General features: G+C 56.1%; 2 protein-coding genes across 2 annotated transcripts; both read left to right on the top strand.

Annotated features, from left to right (window-relative positions):
* The first annotated feature begins 4,512 nt into the window (after positions 1 to 4,512).
* LOC132334857 (lanosterol synthase-like) lies at positions 4,513 to 8,431 on the top strand. The gene is given in 7 exon segments (XM_059861037.1): positions 4,513 to 4,805; positions 5,031 to 5,096; positions 5,499 to 5,598; positions 5,893 to 5,941; positions 5,944 to 6,037; positions 6,338 to 6,416; positions 6,503 to 8,431. Coding segments are annotated over 7 exon segments (684 nt in total). The 5' UTR covers positions 4,513 to 4,707; the 3' UTR covers positions 6,701 to 8,431.
* A 768-nt stretch (positions 8,432 to 9,199) lies between these two features.
* Positions 9,200 to 15,857, top strand: LOC132334716 (maestro heat-like repeat-containing protein family member 6). The gene is made up of 14 exons (XM_059860806.1): positions 9,200 to 10,820; positions 11,052 to 11,375; positions 11,559 to 11,707; positions 12,032 to 12,179; positions 12,426 to 12,613; positions 12,713 to 12,850; positions 13,113 to 13,227; positions 13,396 to 13,524; positions 13,728 to 13,904; positions 14,012 to 14,167; positions 14,329 to 14,430; positions 14,813 to 14,915; positions 15,201 to 15,257; positions 15,549 to 15,857. The coding sequence occupies exons 2-14, from the start codon at positions 11,052 to 11,054 to the stop codon at positions 15,716 to 15,718; spliced, it is 1,956 nt and encodes a 651-aa protein (XP_059716789.1). The 5' UTR covers positions 9,200 to 10,820; the 3' UTR covers positions 15,719 to 15,857.
* Positions 15,858 to 18,976: the final 3,119 nt, after the last annotated feature.

Raw genomic sequence — 18,976 nt, 5'->3', positions numbered from 1 at the left:
TGCAGAGCACACTCTGCTCTGGTTTGCTGGCCGGGTACTGCTCTCCTGATGAGGTTTTGTGTTTTCCACAGAAGGTTTGCAGAAACCTGTGATCCTGACGAGCCTGTGCTGTGGCCGTGGTTGCTGTACCTCACACTTCTGCCATAAGAGCTTCAAATGGAAGTTGCCAAAAGTTGAAAAGCATCAGCCTGCACTAGTTGTGAGGGTAGTTTCAGCTCAGTTGGGTGTGACAGGACTGGGCCTCAGCGTGGATGCTCTAGCAGTGGTGTTGCCAGTGCCAGGAAGGGCTTGCCCCCTGCTCTTTTTATGGCAGATACTCTGCGTGTCAAAGCTTATTCAACTCTCTCTGGCTCCATGCTGGAGCTGATCAAGGACATGGAGAAACTCAGCAAGGATCTCCAGAAGCTGCACAGTGCAAAGCCCTCCTCATCAGGGAGGATGAGGGCTTTGCACTCAGATCTTCTGATCAGATCTTCTGCCTCCTCTCCGTGGAGCACAGGCTGGGAGGATGGGCAGGACTGGATTTGGGAGCAGCACAGGAGGGGTGGGGTAATCTGAGCTGTTCAGGGTGGAGCAGGGCAGGGCTGAGCAGGCCCAAGGCTTTGAGGGCTCTGTACAGTTCCCTCCAAACCCAGCATTTGATCCTTGGATATTTCCTGTACACTCACAATCGACTTTCTTTTCCTTCCAGTCATTTTAACCAACAGCTGCCATGAGTGTTGTCTTGGCAAAGTATCCCACTGTGTCAGAGCTGCTGAAGCTGCTGTCCAATGAGACACTGAGCACAGGAGAAAAAAATCAGTATTATTCTAACAATTGGACACTGTACTGAAGTTTGTGGTAAGATTTGCTTTTTCTTTTTCCTGTCTGTCAGCTTCTCCTAAATTCTCATCCACTGACTCCTCCTGTGGTGTCACTTCATCAAGACTGGAACATGATAGAGAGTTCAGTTAAATAATACAATGTCAGTATTTGGACAAAAAGTTTTCTAGGAAGTTCCATCTTTAAATTTTAAAGCTTGTTAGCAGGAAGTGTCTTTAGTAGCTTTGAAAAGTAGACTAAATATGCAAGAATTCAGAGCTGGGTTTAGGTGTCACAGGAAATAATTAATCCAGACCTGAAAGCTCCTACCATCCAGACCTAGCAAATGGTTGTCTTGAGCACCCTTTTCATGGTCCTTGGCACATACAGCTTCTCTCCACTGCTTACAAGGCCAGGAATATTTGTAAAAGCCATGTAAGAGCATTGGTTTCAAGACACAGAAGCAGTTGGTAGCTCTGAAATGGTTTTGTCGTGTTCCTCAGGGCTTGCCCAAGCATATCTGGTACAAATACAGCACTTCAGTTGGTATTTTGTGGTAGTGCAAGCAAAGAGAAAGGGAAATTCATTTGTACTTGTGGTGTTTCTCATGTATGTTTAGAGAAACAAGAAAAAGGCCTTTTGTTCAAAAAGGTTGATTTTTATCCTCTGATAGCCAATATCATGTTCAATAATTAGCTCAAGAGGTCATAAATTTATTTTAACAGGCATTTTTTTCATGAAGAATTAGTGAAACAAGAATTAATGGAAAATGTCATTTGAATAGAAAAATTGTTAAAGCTGCTGGGCTGTGCTGGAGTGTAGCTGCCATTGCTAACAGGGGGAAGGCTGGGGACACAAAGGCACAACATTGCCATTTGCCATTCTCCTGCTGAAATAGCCTCCTCTTGCTTTGGTGTGGTCACCATCAAATGCTTGGGGTCAGAGGATTCCCTCCAGAGTGGCAGTGTTGGCCTTTGAAGGCCAAGGATGTGCAGGAATTACTTCAGATTTAGCAAAACAAATTGCATTCCTGCTTTGGGCTGGAACAATGTGTTGGACCCTGACAGGGTGTTAGATTATGCAGGCCGCCAGATGTGCAGGGGACTGGCCCTGGGCAGAGGGGAATGGATGTACTTTATCTGGATCAGTGCCTACTTAGAGGTGTGTTTAAAGCTGCTTTTCTGGCAGGACTGGCCCAGTAGAAAGCACAGTCCAAAGGGGCAGGTGACCAAGGTGGGCTGTTGAGCAGGAAATTGGCAGCAGGAGACATGGAACAAAGTGGTTAAGGATTGCCCTGGAGAGGGGCATTGGGAACACCTCAGGGAAGGGCACAGCTAAGGGCCAGTGTGCTGCAGCCACTCCCTTCAGCAGAATGTGTCTGCTGTGAAGTCCCACAGGTGACCTGCTGGTGTCCCTGCAGTGACAGCAGTGTGGCTGAAGCAGGCAGACAAAGCAGGGGAGAGTTTTCTCAAAGCAATGTCTCTGCTCCAGAAGCATTGCTGTTGTTGTGTCATTCCAGACGTGCCTCTACAGTGGCAATAAATAAGGTAGCAGTAATGACAAGAAAAGCAGCCATTTAAAACTCCTGGGAAAAGGAGATACCAACTCTACTTTTACCCAGATTGCTGAGAAAATAACTGAACCTTATCCTCATTCAGCATTCACCTCCCTTGTCTTTTGATTTTCACCTCATCTGTCTTTTTTTTTTTTTGCCTTTCCCTCTGTTTGAAACACACTGACTTTTAATTACAATGAAAGGGGACAAAATCATCAAAGCAAAGGAAAAGTGTTTATTAGTAAGGATTCAGCTGAGCCGGGTGTGTCTCCCTCCCCCAGAGCCAAGCACACTCACACCCTCCGAGAAAATGGCAATCTTAATGTGCCCTTTACACCCGGCTGGGACGGTCCCTGTCCCCTTTCCCATTGGATGGGTACTCAGGAGCTTCCATTCTCTGCTCACCACCAACTTTTCTGTCCCCTCCCCTCTCATCCTACCTCCTTTTGGTCAGGTCTTCAACCCTGTCCCTCTCGCTGCCACACTCAACATCCAACCTGAACAAATCCAAACCACAAACAACACACAGAACCAACAAATTCCATTCTTTTGCTTAATAACCTTTTGGCTTCAGCCAAATACCACCTCATCTCTCCCACCTCCTCTGGTCCTGTGCTCTTCTTACTGATAGGTCTAAGTTCTAGAGCAAAAAAGATATTTGCAGTTGTGTGGGCCTGCGTTTCCCTGTCTCAGAGTAAAGGACATCCCAGAATTGTTTCCCATTGAGTCTCCTGTAAATCCATGGGTTTTACTTACTCCATGAGTGCTCAGTCAGTGCCCCAGAGCTCTGTGACCACATGGGCACAGGGCTGTGCTTAAGGGAAGTGCTGCCTGGCATTGTGGAGAATGAAACCTGGAGAAATAGATGCCAAAAGAGCAGCTTGGCCTGAGCCTGCTCTGTGTGGCCCAGCAGCTCTGGATCACTCAGAGCAGAGGTGGGTGAGCCACTGTTTTCCCAGTGTGGGCTGGGCAGATGTGCTCGCCCAGAGTCTGTACTTCCCTGGGGATCAGTGGAAGATTCTCCTTCATGAACCTTCCTCCCAGCAGCTGAAGCTCTCCCTGCTCTCTCTCACCTCTCCAGCTGCCGTCAGCTGCCCCGAAACAGAGCTGGTTTGGGGTTTCCCCACCAGAGCTGGTATTTCAGAACTTCGTCGCTCGGGAGGTCTCTGAGATGGAGCTGTCTCTCATTAATAAGGACAAGGTAAGTGCTGGCACCTGGAGCTTTGACACTGTGCTGGAAGAGGAGAGTGCTATCATTCCCCCAGTGTACAGCAAAGCAAGTTCTCTGCTGCAGCACATGCAGAAGAAAATTACTCAGCACCTTGTTCTGCAAGATGGTGGAAATCTTCCTGTGCTGGGAATTGTCCCCTGATTTTGGCCATGCAGTGATGGTGTCTATCCCAAAGGAGTTTCCTTCTCTTGCAAGCTCTGGATTGAGAGGAATGTTGAGGGCTGTACAGTTCTTACCTGCTCTCCTGCTTTGCCTTGAGTCTATCCCACACCCTGTGTCTCCTTGGTTAATCTTGGCTCCTGGTAGGAATCTCTGCCTCTCTCAGCCAGTTTGGCTCCCTTTGTGCAGCTGACAGTCACAGCTCAGGGGCTGAGTCTTCTGCACTTTGTGCTGGAATCACTTCTCATCAATGGCATTGGCACTGCAGGAAACGTATTCTGAAAGAGCCCTGCAATCAGGCTGATGGAGCAGAAGCAGTGAGAGGCCTTTAGGTGCCACTTCAGGCTCCTGCTCAGCTTCATCCAGCTCTGCTCAGCTTTTCCAAAAGCAACACGGTGCTCTGCTTTCCCTTTGGAGAACCACAGCAGATCCAAAGCCATGTGCTTCTGGAGGTTTCCACCCTCACTTGATTCAGAGCTGCCTATGTGACCTAATGTCATGTGATGGCCCAGACTGAGCTTGCTTTGTCACGGTGGTTTGGGACTTGGTTTTCTGCCTGCCCCATAGATCTGTAGGTCTGACTTTATCCTCACAGCTGGCTTGGGGCCAGACTGGAGTAGTACTGCCCATGAGGTTGTACCACCCCCCCTCTCTGCTTGTCTGGGCAGTTGCTGAGCATGAGGAACTCTGATGGAGGCTTTGCCACTTATGAAACCAGGCGAGGAGGCCACTTACTGGAGCTACTAAACCCCTCGGAGGTGTTTGGTAAGGGCAGCTCTGGGGGTTGGTTGTCCTGCCCACTGAGAAGGGACAAAGTGGCCTGGGCTCACCATGCCCAGTGGGTGCCTGACAGGGGATCAATGTGCCCTGGGTCTGGGGCAGGCTGGCAGCAGCTGGCCTGGAGGCTTGCCCACACAGGGGCTGTGGCACTGATACCCATTGCCTGCTGGCAGGTGACATCATGATTGACTACACATACGTGGAATGCACATCCGCTGTCATGCAGGCACTGAGACACTTCCAGAGCCAGTTCCCTGAGCACCAAGCCGTGGAGATCAGGTGAGGCACTGAGATGAGAGCTGGCCCGGGGAGAAGGCAGGCTCAGTGTCCCAAGCTGCCTGCCATGGCCTCCTAAACAATGTAGCTGCCTGTCGGCATGCTCTTGTCTCTTGTGCCCTCCAATAATGGGACCCATCCAAGCCTCAGAGGGGCTGATGGAGCCCCCAGTGAAGCAAACACTGAGGTTGAGTTGTTTCTGAAATGGATGACTTCTTTCCTGTCCAGGGAGACTCTGCAGAAGGGCCTGGATTTCTGTCGCAAGAAGCAGCGAGCGGATGGGTCCTGGGAAGGGTAGGTGGTGTTCCCAGCACCCCGTTTTCTTCTGGCTGCCCCAGTGGGAGAGGGATCATCATGGCAAGCATTCCTGGCTGGCAGGATCTGTGGGAGGGAAAAGAAGGGCTGATCCTCCTCTAGCTGCTGTGCTTTGCTCTCAGTTAACCTCCCTCCAGCCCAGGCAGAACAGGTACAAGACGCAGAGAAGTTTGGGGTGGCTCCAGCTCCTGTGGTCCCAGTTCTGCTGACACCTGAGTTAGCTGGGAGCAGGTGCTGGTGGGACTGGGCATGGTTGGGTAATAGGGGAAGGCAGGCTGTAGCTCTGTGCCTGGCTCTGCTCTGCTGTGAACACAGCTGTGTTGCAGCCTGCCTCTCCCTGTGGCCTTCACCCCTGACAGTGCTGCTCTCCCCTTCTTCTAGGAGCTGGGGGGTTTGTTTCACCTACGGCACCTGGTTTGGTCTGGAGGCGTTTGCCAGCATGCAGCACACATACCATGACGGGTGCGAAGGGAATGTCTGGGTACTCTAGCCCTGCCTACCTCCTGGGCCAGGGCAGGACTCTGTGGTGGAGCTGGATGGATCCCTGGCTGTGCATGGGCTCTCCTGCCTCAGGGACTGCTCCTCCCAAATCCAGTGCCTGCAGTATGGCCAGGGCATACTTGCTGCCTCACCCTCAAACTCAGGGCAGTCCCAGCCATGGGCACTTCTTCTCTTTGCAGCTGAGAACTGTGAGCATCCAAATACTCTCTGTCCCCAGTCCTGTCTTGATTCTGGCTCCCATCCCTGCAGGACTGTCTGCCAATAAGTGGGCCAGGCCTGCCAGTTCCTGATCTCCAAGCAGATGGCAGATGGCAGGTGGGGAGATGATTCGAGTCCTGCGAGAAGCACACATATGTGCAGAGTGCCGAGTCACAGATCCACAACACCTGTTGGGCCCTGCTGGGGCTCATGGCTGTCAGGTAAGAGTAGCCCCAGTGCTCAGGGAAAAGAGATCAAGCTGGGTTGGGTGGCCCTGGGCCTGGCTGGTGTGACCCAGTGCAAAGCAAAGCTTTTGATCATGACTGCAGGCCTCCAGCCTGGGAAAATGGTGCCGTATTCATATTATTTAGTGTCTTGGGGTTGTGGGGAGGGTCCCAAAGCACTCAGCATGCCTGGGGCAAGCTCAGGGCAGCCTGGAGGTAGTTGAGCTCCCCAGACATGTGGATGAGGGTTTGCAGATGTTTGGATAAAGATGCTTACATTTCCCTTGTGCTTTGTAGGTACCCTGACATCAGTGTGCTGGAAAGGGGCATTAAAGTGTTGATGGATAAGCAGCTGCCCAACGGGGACTGGCCTCAGGTACATCTTTAGTCTTTCCAAGAAGTTCCTGAACACGCAGCAGTCCCCTGTCACTCATACCATTCTGCTCTCTGCTTGTCTCTCAGGAGAACATTGCTGGGGTGTTCAACAAGTCGTGTGCCATCAGTTACACCGCGTACCGCAACATCTTCCCCATCTGGACGCTGGGGCGGTTCTGCCGGCTGCATCCCAACAGCCCCCTGGCTGGGCAGCTGCCAGCCAGAGCCAGAGCCAGCCCCTCGGCTGGGGCAGGGCAGGAGGAGCAGGGAGCCCTGTCTACTTGAACCTGCAGCCCTGGACTTGTCTTGGATCCCGGTGTCTGTGTGGGGCCGTGGCGGTGTGTGTTGCATGGGACATCTCCATGCTGACCTTAGCATGTGGACTGCTGCCTCTGCCAGGGAAGGGTGCTGTGCCGGTGCTGCAGAGCCTCTGCTTGCTGTTGAACCTCTTCTAAACATTCCCTTTCTAAGGTTTTTTCCAGGTATGTTCCCCATCCCCAGATGGGGAGTGAAGTGCCTTTTCAGACCATTTTGAAGATCAGATGAAGCTGCCGAGCTGTGTTGTATTTCACATTTGGACAGACTCTCATCCTGGGTCGCAAGGCTGCCTTTATTGTCACAGTCTGTCTGTCTATACCAAGAGTGTGGGATTTGGGGTCTCCCCTGTGCCCACCACTGGGGCTTGGGGGGCACCGCACAATCCCTGCTGAGCTGACCTCTGTACTGTGGGTGCCAGTGATGGCCTTTGAGTTACTCGCTCTACTCTGGAGCCCATGCTGGGAGGGGAAGGACACCTGTCCTCCCCCAGATGTGTAAGAAAAGGAGTGCTTTGCTTAATTTTCTTATTGTTCTGTCCCCCAGCTGGTGGCACCTACCTTCCGCAGGTGAAGTCACCACCAGCCCTTGGAGAAGGGGCAGCTGAAGCAGAAAGCTGTGAGGTGGTTGGCATCATGGCACAGCCTGAGCCCAGGGCTCCAGGCTTCCCCCAACTCAGACCGTGGTGCCCTGGGGCATTCACAGGTCATTGACAGAGCTGGAAGTCAGATGGGATAATAAATTGCTAAGGGTGATGCAAGAGGAACTTCACTGTATTCTCCTTTCTGTCTGCTAGTGTGTGTCCCAGGCAGAGGGGAGCTGGCACAGCAGCCTCATGTCATGTGGTTTGGCTTGCCTGTCCCCAGACGTGTGAGCACCATATCCACCAAACCATGCTGGGAGCCTGTGCCTCCTCTAAAGCATTTAGCCACAGAAAAATGTAATCAAGGAAGCAGCTCACTAAAGGGGAATGATCACTTCCCTCATCCTGCTGCTTACGCTCATGCAGATAAGCAAGACAGAAAAACTTATTTATTTAAGAAGATTCAACTCAGGCTGTCTCAACTCAGCCCTGTTTGCCTTTTCCAAATTATGGACCTCTTTATACCTGTCTGTGATATTACTCTGCATTTAAATTTCTTCTTGCTGAAACTGAATTATTCAAGTGTCACGTGGTGATGTGTTTTGAGAGGACATGGCTGTGTGGATTTCACCTATTGTTAAAATCTGCTCCAAGCTGCAATTTTGGATTGAGCACATGCAGAAGAGATCAAGTAGATACAGGATATATTCAGTACAATTCTTGTTTGATAGAAACTGCTTCTTCCAGGAGTCCTCTGGCACTCTTCCCAGGGATCTTCTAGAGTGTTTTGATCTCTGATTTCAGAGATCCCAGGTGTCAGTCCTAGACTACTCCCAGGATGTTAGCTGAGGTGATTTTTTTTCCTTTCGAGAAACTCTCAGGTTTGGAATCTATTCAAGATTCATCCCAGGCATCTGGAGTCTTTTGATCTATGGTTTTGGGACCTGACATCTTGGGTGGCAGCCCCAGACTCTTCCAAGAAAACTTTCTGAGATTATTTTTCTGTTTTGGAGGAAATCTCTTTCTGTTTTTCAGGAGTTGCAGCACATGAAAAGAGAGATACAAATGCAGACTGGTTTATTACATGCAATAAAAAGAGATCCAAGATTTAGCCATGACCGTGGTGATCCTAAGCACTGTCTCTTGACATGATGCCACCCACTTTGTCCCACATGGTCTTCCAGTGTCCTGGTACACTTAGGAGAAAGCAAGTGATCCTCAGGGTCTATACAGGGATCAGTACTGTGTAATATTTTTATGAATGACATGGATGAAGGGATCGAGTGCACCTCAGCAAGTTTGCAGATGGCACCAAGCTGAGGGTGCAATGCCTCACCTGAAGGACTGAATGATGCAGAGGGACCTGGACAAACTGAGGAAGTGGCCCATGGAAGCCTCATGAGGTTCAACAAGGCCAAGTGCTGATGCTGCACCTGGGTGAGGGCAACCCCCAGCATCAGTCCAGCTTGGGGGATGAAGGGATTGAGAGCAGCCCTGCCAAGGAGGAGCTGTGGATACCGGTGGGTGGGAGCTGGACATGCCTTGGCCATGTGCACTCACCCCCAGAAACCAACCATGTGCTGGGCTGATCACACAGCGTGGGCAGAAGGACAGGGAGTTCAGGGTGAGACCTGAACATCTGCAAAGCTGTAGGCACACAGTTTGTGGTGACTGGGAGTGGGGCTGGGCCCAGCCTCATCCCACTGGGCACAGCTCTGAGCAGCACTGACAGCAATGAGCTCTGGAGTGCCCAGGGGCACTGACCAACCACCAAAGGGAGCAGAGGGCACACAGGTGCAGTGCATGAACAGGAGGACTATGAAAGGTTGGGCTGAAGGAGAAGAAGGGCAGATGCTTGCAGCCTTCTAAAGAAGTGAGGTGTTACAGTGTGTGGGTTGGAGCTTTCTGATATTGTGTGGTGATTCTCTGTGTATGGTGGCCATCTCAACTGCGACATGTGCTGTGACACAGAGCTGCCTGCAGCCCTGGGGTCTCAGCACAGGAAGGACATGGAGCTGTTTGACCAAATCCAGAGGAGACCATGAAGATATTCCAAGGGTTGGAGCCCTCTCCTGTGAGGAAAGGGTGAGAGCTGAGGGTGGTCAGCTTGGAGAAGGAAAGGCTCCAGGGAGACCTTAGAGCCTCTTCTAGTGCCTAAAGGGCTTCCAAGAGAGACTGAGAGGGGCTTTGGACAAGCGTCTGGAGGGCCAGGACAAACAGGGGAATGACTTCAGACTGCCAGAGGGCAGCAGGTCTTTGCTTTTCAGAGGGGATTCCATGATCCAGCACAGAGCCTGGCTTGGGCAGGAGGTGCTGGATCCATCCCTGCTGACCTGGCTGTGTGATGGGCTCCAAATGGAAGGATAAGGGGTCCTAGGCCATGGGTTTGTGTCAGGGTCTCCATGAGGAGGTGAGCAAGATGAACACAGAACAGTCCAGCATGGAGTAGGACATAAAGATGATGTGGCAAGCACTTGGCAAGCTGAGCTGCCACCAATTCCTCCGAGAGGGAGTTGAATGCCCACCCCCTCCTCAGGGACTCCTGATGGCAGCATGCCCCAGGGGACTGAGCAGCATGCCTGCCCGTGTCTGTGTCACGCCCCTGTGAGTGGGCCGGGCCCCCCAGCACCGGGACTGGTCCCAAAGGGGCCGTGGCAGGGCCAGTGGAAGGCCCCGGTGCCCTTCCTGCCCTGCTCCGTTGGCAGCCATGGGGGCTCATTCTGCTGCCCTGAGCAGGCAGAGCAGAGGAGCAGCTGCTTCTTGTTTGGCTGTTCCTAAAGTTCCTGCTAGCTGCGTATTCAACACTTGGGGCAAGGTCTTCCATGCAAGCTGGGGCAGTTTGGGTGGGGTGGGGGTGTGTCCTGGGGCTCTCTGTGACACAGTGCACCGTGGTCACCATGGGATGGTAAGGGAGAGAGTGTTCCATGGTGACCCTTTGTGACACGTCGTGATATATGTGCTGACAGTGACACAGCCGTGCCACAGTGCTCGATGCACACAACGGGACAGGACGGGAAAGAGCAGTGCAGTGAGGAGCCCCCACACAGCCAACTCATTCCTTGCTGACCCGGAGCTTTTCCGAGGCGTTCTCTGTGCAGGTGACCTCGAGGCCAGGCTGCGGGACTCGGTGACGTGGAGCATTTCCGAAGCGTCTGCCATCCCTGCGGCCAGTGCCCTCGAGGATAGACTGCGGGACTCTCAGTCCTATTTCTTTCTAGAGACTTCTCTCTTGCTGGTGCCCTTGAGGACAGACTGCAGGACTTACTGTCCTGTAACATTCCCAAGGCCCCTCTGTTGCAGGTGCCTTCTAGGTACGACTGCAGCACTTGCTCATCTTCAGCTCTTCCGAGGCCTCTCTGCTTCAGCAGGCACTCATAACTGCAAAGAGTGACATGGAGCAGAGACCACCCAGCATGACCAAGCTGGCCTGGGTGGAGGAGGAAGAGGCTGGAGCTCCCTCAGCACAGCAGCCTGAAGAACTGGAGCAGTTCCAGCTGCTGCAGGAGGGTGAGTGTCAGAGCTGGGCTGCAGGGCTGGAGCCTGCAGCCAGCTTGGCCCCATCCCATCCCTGTGGACATGCCCATGGATAAGACAGAAGCTGGGCTGGATCATCTGGCAGCTGTGCTCCATCCCCCGGGGCATGCCGAGGCTCTCCCTGCCTGGGGAGCGCAGGGCTGGGCTCTGTTCTCCGGCCTCTCCTGCAGCCCCTCAGCCCTGTCTGTGCTCGCTCTCTGCCAGATGCAGCCGAGGAGCGGACACAAGAGCAGGAAGCCGCCCCTGGCCGCTTTTGCGGAACAGCGCAGGTACCTGTGGCCATCCCTACCTGGGCTGGGCCTGCTGTCACTGCTCAGCCAAGCACCAGGCTTGGAGTGCTCCATGGATGCTCCCTCCCTTCCTGCCCTTCTCCTGCAGACCCTCTGTGACTCCATCATGTGCCTTTGGCAGGAAGAGACCGCTGGTGTGGGCACCGGCCTCTTGGCGGACCTTCTGTTCCTCAATGCTGAGACCGGTGCTGCCATGCTGGATTTGCTTGTGGAGGAGGGTGTCTCCGATCCAACGCAAGTAAGCAGCCTGGGGCAAGGGCTCAATCGCCCCAGCACTGCTGTGGCACCTCGACCCAGCTATGCCGGGCTCCCTCGGCTCTTGAGGCCCAGCCCAATGTGGTTGGAAGGGAAGCACTTCTTAGGGGAAGCTGGGCAAGTTGCTGCTCTGGCAGGTCTCCGAGTCTCCCCGTGCCTTCTGCAGGTGCCCGCCATGGTGAGGTACATCCACCAGTGGCTCACGGCCAATGAGTCTGCTGGGCACAGGCTGGACGAGGCCCTTCTGGAGCTGACCGAGGAATACCCCTCGGACGTGATGATCACCCTATTGCGCTGGGCCCCATCGTGTGACAGGTAGGGCAGCCCCACGTGCCTTGAGGGCTTAGGGTTCACCAGCCCGTCACCCAGTAGAGCCTGTTCCTGCTGACTGCCAGACGGGGCGGGGAGTTCCAGGATCCTCTGGCTCCTCTGTTTTACAGTGCTGGGACATCAGCTCCTGAGCCTGGGGCCATGCTCCTTCCCTGCCCCTCAGGGCCTGTACCCACGTGGGCTGGCTGGCCGCTGCCAGCCCGGGGCAGTGGGCAGAGCCAGGGCTGAGGGCCGGCGTGGGCCCTTGCAGCTGCCCAGGCCACGGGGCTGTGGCCTAGACTGCCCTGACACAGAGTTCTGACCCCACAGAGCTGCCGCGACCATGTGGGGAACCATCATGTCCTCGAGCAGGACTGCGGAGCCGGCGCTGCAGTTACTCCTCGACGCGCTCAGCGCCTGGCCAGTGTACAGCGTGTACACCTCTGATGGGGACAATGCAGGAGTCTTTGCCCTGGCTGTGAGTTTCTGGAACCGGCCTTTGCCAGCCCCCAGGCCGCCTCTCAAGCAGCCAGCTCTCTGTCCTCCCCCAGCTGCATCTCCCTGCCTCGGGCACTGGGCTGAAACCTGGCTTAGGGGCAGGGTTCAGGGGCACCAGGCCGGCTGCTCTGCCCGTGTCCCCCTGGCCTCTCCCTCGCACGCTGGAGCCCTGCCACATGGATGTCTCAGCACTGAGCGTTGTCTCTGGGTGTTTTATTTCTTGCAGGCAACCGTGGCACTGTGGAGAGTCTTCAATCTGACCTGGCGCTCCCCTGTCGTGCTGGAGTATTTCCCCAATCTCTTTCTGCGTCTGCTCTTCCAAGCTTACATCAGCACGCAGGAGATGCCAGAAGAGGTTGAGACTTTCTGGAAGGGATGCCAGGAGGAACACGGCCTCGCCGCCAACCCCAACAGGTGCTCCATGCCAGTCCTCGCAGTCTCCCCATCCCTCCCATGCCCCCAGGGCAGGAGCCAGGGCTCCCGACCGTGACCTGGGCTTTGCTGTGCACACAGCTTTGCACTGCAGACCCTGAAGGCCCTGCTCTGCCAAATGCGCTATGAGCACGTGGTGGTGTCAATGGAACGCAAGCGTGCCTGGGACACGCTGCTCTGTGCTGACACCCACCACTATGCAGTGCGTCTTCTGGCCAGGTGAGACCTCGTTCTCCCCCCCAGCCCTCTCCTTTGTGCCCAGAACTCCCCACAAAGTCCCTGTGGTCATGGGCGGCAGGGCCTTGTCACCAAGGGAGGGATGAGCAGACTGGAAAAGGCTGGCAAAGGAGGGTGCCCGGGAATAGCCGCCTCCCAAAGCATCCCCTGGGTGCTTGGGAGAAGACCAGGCCTCTGTGAGTCAGCCCTGGGAGAGGTTTGCCCACCTGGCTCAGGGGCAATGGTGCCTTTTTCTCCCCGCCAGGGAGATGCGCCGCGTCTCCATCATCTGGTGTTGCGGCATGGCATCCTGCCTCTTTGACCTGCTCAGCGAAGGCATTTCAGACTGGGAACTGCCCGCCCTGGCGTTCCTGGTGGAGGTGAGTCCCATGGCCATCGCTGCCTCGCTGAGCTGCCTCCCACCCCTCTGCCCTCTGGTAGCCACAGCTGCCCGGGACGGTGCCCGTGCCCTGTGCTGCTGCCTTGGCTCGGCCCTGTGTGCTTCTGAGCTCCTGGGCACCTCTGCGCCTGCTCTCTGTGCCTTTCAGGTCCTGGACTGCCTGGACTTGAGCGAATGTGGTGAAAAAGTCCTGGAGATCTTGACAAGTCAGCTGCAGAGTGAGTCCACGGAGATGCGTCGCGTGGTACTCCGCGGCCTCGTGGTGCTCACTTCGATGGTGAGAAGGAGGCAGCAGCTGAAGCTGTGCTGGCAGCATGGGGCTGGGGCAAGCAGCCCCTAGGGCTCAGCTGGGCTTTGGCAGCTATGCTCTCCTAGCTCTCCAAGGTCACTGTTCAGCTGCCCGAGTGCTTTGGGACAGGCCTTCGGCCTCTGAGCCCTGCAGCAGCAGCGTGGGGTGGCCCAGCCTTGTTTTGCACACAGGATCCAAGCATGTTCAACCTGACTGAAAGCCTTGCGAAACTACTGTGGGATGCGGACGAAGACATCGTGGAGATGACCCTCATTGTGCTCAGCTTACTGCTGCTGCACAAAGACCTCACAATAGCCAGCCCCATCGCCCTGCAGCTGGCTGAGGCGCTCTGGCACCTCTTTGACAATGTGAGGCTCTGTGCCCCCAGCCACGGGCACTTGGATGCTGCCTTGGGCCAGGGCATAGCGGGACCTGGAGCAGCTGATGCGGAGGGCTTTTGCTTCCTTTCCCACAGGACAACAGCCATGTGCAGCTGCTCTCCATTCGCCTCTTCCAAGACGTGATCACGCTGGTAGTGGCAAAGGACAAAAAGGCCCTGAAGAAGCATGTGAGCGAGAGCCTGCTCCCGCTCTTCTTCCACTGCCACGATGAGAACGGGCGTGTGGCACAGGTGAGGCCTCCTGGCCTCTGGTGTCTCCGTGGGAGGGGGCTCAGCTGTCTGCCCACCCCCTGGCACCTGACGGGCTCCAGCCTCTTGCTGGCCTCGGCACAGAGATGCGGGTCCTGTGCCCTGGGCTGCGGTGCCATCTCTGGGTCTCTGCTGCTCTGCAGGCCTCTCGGGAAACGCTGCTTTCTGCAGTAAGGTTCCTGAAGAGGAAGGATCTCAAGCAGCTGCTGAAGACGGATCAGATGTGGAGGTTGGCCGAGTGCTTGGTAAGGACGGCCTGGAATCCCCAGCCCAATCCCTGGAGAAGCCGCCTGCCCATGGCACCTAGTCTGTGGGGCTGGCAGCTGTGGCCCCTTCCCAGTGCCCCACGCAGACACACCACTCCCTTTCCTGGGCCGTGCGGGCTTTTCTCCAGGCTCCTCTGACCGAGCCTCATGTCGATGGAGCCCCGAGCCAGCTGGGCTCTGCTGCGGGGCGGCACCATGGCTCACTGGGTCCTCTGCCCCGTCCCGAGCCTGGCGCCTGCGGCTGTTGGCCAGGCCTCAGGGCTGTGTGGGCAGGGGGAGCAGTGCAGGGTGTAGGGAGCACCCGGCCCTGGGGCAGGGCTCTCATCAACCCTTTCTCTCCGTGCCCTGCCACTCTCTGCAGCTGGGAGAGGATAGGAGCCGTGCGGCCGAGCGCCTGCGCCAGGCCCTGCCATACCTGCGGAGCCCACAGGAGCCCCTGCGAGAGGCGGCCGTCAGGTTCATCGGTGAGCCCCAAGCTCTGCTCCCTCCCCTCCCCGCCCCAGCCCGCCGCAGCTCGGCCCCAGCACCGTCTTCTGCACCGGCAACAGGAGCCTGGGCGCAGGCATCTGCAGCCCTGGCTGGCCTCGGCACCGCTGCCACCCTCTGGCAGCCATGACCTGGGGCGGCAGCCTGTGCCAGGGGCCCGGGCTGAGCCTTGCCGGGCCAGCAGGCCCTGTGGCCTCAGGGCTGGCAGCACCCGTGTGCGGCAGCTGTGGCTCTGAAGGCAGGACTCGCTCTGTGTTCCCAAGGGATCGCCGGGCGCTACCTGACAGGGCAGCAGCCAGAGTTCCGGATCATCTGCATGGGTGAGTGAGGCCCGCGGTCTCTCAGCGGGGGCTGCCACCGGCAGCTGCATTCCCTGGCCTGCCCGTGGGCGGCTCCGCTACCTGTGCTCACCAAGGGCAGCATGGCCACAACACAGACACTCTTCAGGGGCCTGGGGGACATTCCTGGCCAGCAGCTGCCAGCTCGTCCTTCTTCTGTCCTGCTTCTTCCAGGCCCTGGCAGGAGCTGCGTGGGATGGACGTGGCAGGAGGCTCTGCCCAGGTCCCCGCAGATCCACCCTCTGACTGTGGCTCTGTTTCTCTCTCTTGCAGCCCTTCAGGACATGACGGATGACACCAGCCCTACCGTCTCATGCCTGGCACTTCAAACTCTGTACATCAATTTAGCTGTACAGAGCATTCCCTCCTCTGGACTCCAGAAGATGCGAGACCAACTCCGCCAGCTCTGGAAGTCGCGGCCTTTCCTGTGTTACCGTGGCTGAGTGTCCTGCTGCGGCGCCGTGGAGAAGTGATCCGGGAGGCTGTGTCTGCTGGGGCCACCTGAACCTGCGGGGAACACCTCTCCTCTGCAAGCACTTCCTTTCCCACCCTCTATAGGAACATTAAATTGCTGTTGTCATACGCCGATGTCCGGGAGCTTTCTCTTGGAGCAGAGTGTCTTCAGGCCAATGGGGAAGAGGGGAAGAAAGAGTTCTTCCTCTGAGCAAGTTGCCCAGAAGTGGTGTGGAAGGGAAAGTGGCCAAAAGCCCCTTGGCCTTTGGTGGTCCTGCAGGAACGTTTTTGTTTCTGCATCAAGTCTTCTGGAGCTGGGGGAACAAGTGAGTTCCGTGTCCGTCGAAGAGCAGAAAGCGGCAGGATGTGTCTGCTCCCAGCGCTTGCCTTGGCCGTTCCTTCTCAGTGCTGGCAGCATCATCAGGGACACACCTCAAGTTCTCTCATGCCGGAGTTATCCCAATCTTCTGCACTTGCCCAGCTTCCTCCCAGGTTCACCAGGGAAAATCGCTGCCCATGCCAGTCCATTCCCTTGCCCAGAAGGCACCTGCTTGTGTTTGGACCCGAGCTGCTGGCCACAGCCAGACGGGCAGCGCTCGCAGCATTGGCCATCAGACGCTGGGCTGACTGGTGATTTCTGGTTTCTCTCCCCAGAGTGCCAGGACATCATTAAGGGGTGTTTGTCCATGCAACCCTTGGACAGGCCATCCTTAGAAGAGCTTTTCTGTCATCCTTGGGTGCAGGGTGTTCCTCTGCCCTAGAAGATGGGAGAGATCCATGTGCACAGTTGGATCCAGGGGCCTGGCAGGTAACAGCTCCACACATCTCTTGGCAATCAGTGGCAAAGCATACCAGACTGGTTTTGTCCTGCCTGTAGCTCTGAGCAGGGGTCAGCAGAAGGGAATACGCAGCTCTTGGGCTGGAGCTGAGCTGGAGACCTGGTGTGGCAAGCACTGGTGGCCACCATCCCCGCTGGTTGTGTTTGTCTGGTTCATGGATGGCTGGGGCCCTGGGCAGAGCCCTGACAGCCTGGTCTGGCCCCAGGGAAAGAGAAGGAGCCCCTGGAGAAGCTGTACCTGGTGGGGCTGCTGCTGGAGACACCAAGGAAAACCTCAAGGATGACAATCTCTTCCTCAGCCTGGCCAGCTGAAGATGATGGACTTTGATTCTGGCACCTTCTTCAAAGCCAGGCTCCATGCCCAAATTGCAGGTGAGTCCACAGCCATGGGGATGCTCCCAGATCTGAGCATGGCATGGCCTGGCCAGGCACGAAGGGTTCCCCCTTTGCTGGGGCAGATGCAATGAATTCTTCAGTTGGCCGCCCAGCTGCTTTTTGGCTCTGGGCAGCTGCTGAAGGCTGGATGTGCCGTGGCTGGCTGCAGGCTGGGCACATGTCCTGCCTTCCTGCTCTGCTCCCAAAGGCAGCAGGGATGGGCAGCTCTGGGCACAGCCAGCATGGCCTGGGCACCACAGGCCTTGGCACAAGGGGACAGGAGCCCTCAGCTGACAGGCAGTATCTGGTGTCTCTCCTTGCAGCTGGGCTCTGTGGGTGCTGAGGCTGCTCTGGGCTCTGCCAGGGCTCTGCTGGAGCTCAGCACTGGGCTGGAATCAGCCAAAGAAGAAATGGTGTGACCTGTAGCACAGACTTGCTTGAGCATTTCGGCAACACAGCTCAAGTTTGCAGAGTGTACACCTCCAAGGGAAAACATGACACCCCCCAAAAAAAAAAAAACTTGTTCAATAACTTCTGAAATGAAATCAATCTGGGGTGACCCCAAATTACATTTCGCAGCCTACTCTAGCTGTAGCTCAGCCCTTCTCTGAACAGTTCTCTCCACTGCCTGCCTTTTACTTCCCAACTGCTCTCTTCCCGCAGTGAGCTCCCAGCCCATCACAGTCTCCATCACACTGTTGCCTTCCTTGGTGCCCCCTCACCATAAGGAAGAGGGAGCCCTAGACTTAGGAATTCATCCTGGGACTGGCTGAGGAGCAGCAATGTCTCAGAGGTCCAGTGGGATTTTAGTGTCATTCAGAGCCACTCTCCAGCCCTCAGCTCTGCTCACTGCTGAGTTCCTATTCCCTTTTCCTCATCCTTTCAGCAGGATGAGCTCTGTGAATCCCCTTGAGCCTCCCCAGCCCACTCTTCCCAGCCCACGCACCCCCCTCAGTTTGGCTGAAGCTGAAGCTTCTCTGTCTCCTCTGGCACACCAGTCCAGTGCCCTGTGCGGGGAGCCCCAGCCCAGAGCACAGCACCAACAGTGCAGTCCAGGCTGGAGCAGCTGCCCTGCAGGCCTGGCTTGGCTCTTTGTGGCAAGGGAATGCTCCCTGTTTCCAGCTGTCCCTGCAGGATGGCCCCAGGGCAGAGCCCAGCCTGGCTCTCACTGCAGCCCCTGGAGCTTGGGGCAGACAGTGCTCCCAGAGCTGAGGTTCCTGGGGAGCACCCGGAGCGGTGCCTTGCACTCTGTTGCCGTGTGTCACAGTGCAGGCTGGCTGGTACTGTGTGAATGCACCAGCCCCTGGTTTGACTGAGAGGGGCCTCACCCAGTCACATCTCTGCCAAGGCTGCAGCATTTCACTGGTCAGAATCTGACAGGGCATAGAGATCAGAGTAATGAAATTATCCAGACTGGGTTTTTCAAAGGCCCTTTAGAAGGAAGGGCTTGAGAATAAACATTCTCTGTTTGCCACATGGACATTGGGGTGAGTGGTCTCTTTGTCTCCAACCCATTCCCTCCCCCTGCCAATGTTACAGCCACCCACTCCCTCACACATCCCCCCTCGTGCCTTCCCACTGCCGTGTCCTGTCAGGGCTTCTCCAGCCCCTCATCCCTTCGTGGCTCTGTCCCCTCAGGGTCTCCCCCATCCCAGCCAACCTGCCCGGCAGCAGCACCACAGCCCCACAGCAGCTCCAGAGGAGCCCCAGCCAGAGGCACCTCGGAGCCCTCAGCAATCCAGCCAGCAGCACACGGGCAGGAGGACACAGATGGCCCTTCCTGGCTGGCACAGGGCTTGTGGCCATCTCCAGGCACCGCTCTCGCAGGGATCCCCGCAGCTCCGGCCCCTGCCCAGCCGCTCTGTCACCTGCACAAAGGCTTCAGAAGAACCAGAAAAAGGGCAAGGGCCTTCTGACCATTTTCCCTGCTACACTGCACGTCTGGGCAGTTGGCTGAGCCCAGGCACCCTTTTCCCCCTCTTCCCTTATGCCCTGCTAACCCTTGCCAGCAAAAGAAAACTCCTGGGAGTCTGTG

Source organism: Haemorhous mexicanus, chromosome 16 (assembly GCF_027477595.1).
Source record: "Haemorhous mexicanus isolate bHaeMex1 chromosome 16, bHaeMex1.pri, whole genome shotgun sequence".
NCBI classification, from domain to species: Eukaryota; Metazoa; Chordata; class Aves; order Passeriformes; family Fringillidae; genus Haemorhous; species Haemorhous mexicanus.
This window is presented reverse-complemented; position numbering and strand designations above follow the sequence as displayed.

Coding starts and splice junctions, on each gene's coding strand:
- LOC132334716 (XM_059860806.1), top strand. CDS start 11,052: ATGCAGCCGAGGAGCGGACACAAGAGCAGGAAGCCGCCCCTGGCCGCT. Junction 11,376..11,558: donor GTGTCTCCGATCCAACGCAA/GTAAGCAGCCTG, acceptor TGCCTTCTGCAG/GTGCCCGCCATGGTGAGGTA. Junction 12,614..12,712: donor CTCGCCGCCAACCCCAACAG/GTGCTCCATGCC, acceptor CTGTGCACACAG/CTTTGCACTGCAGACCCTGA.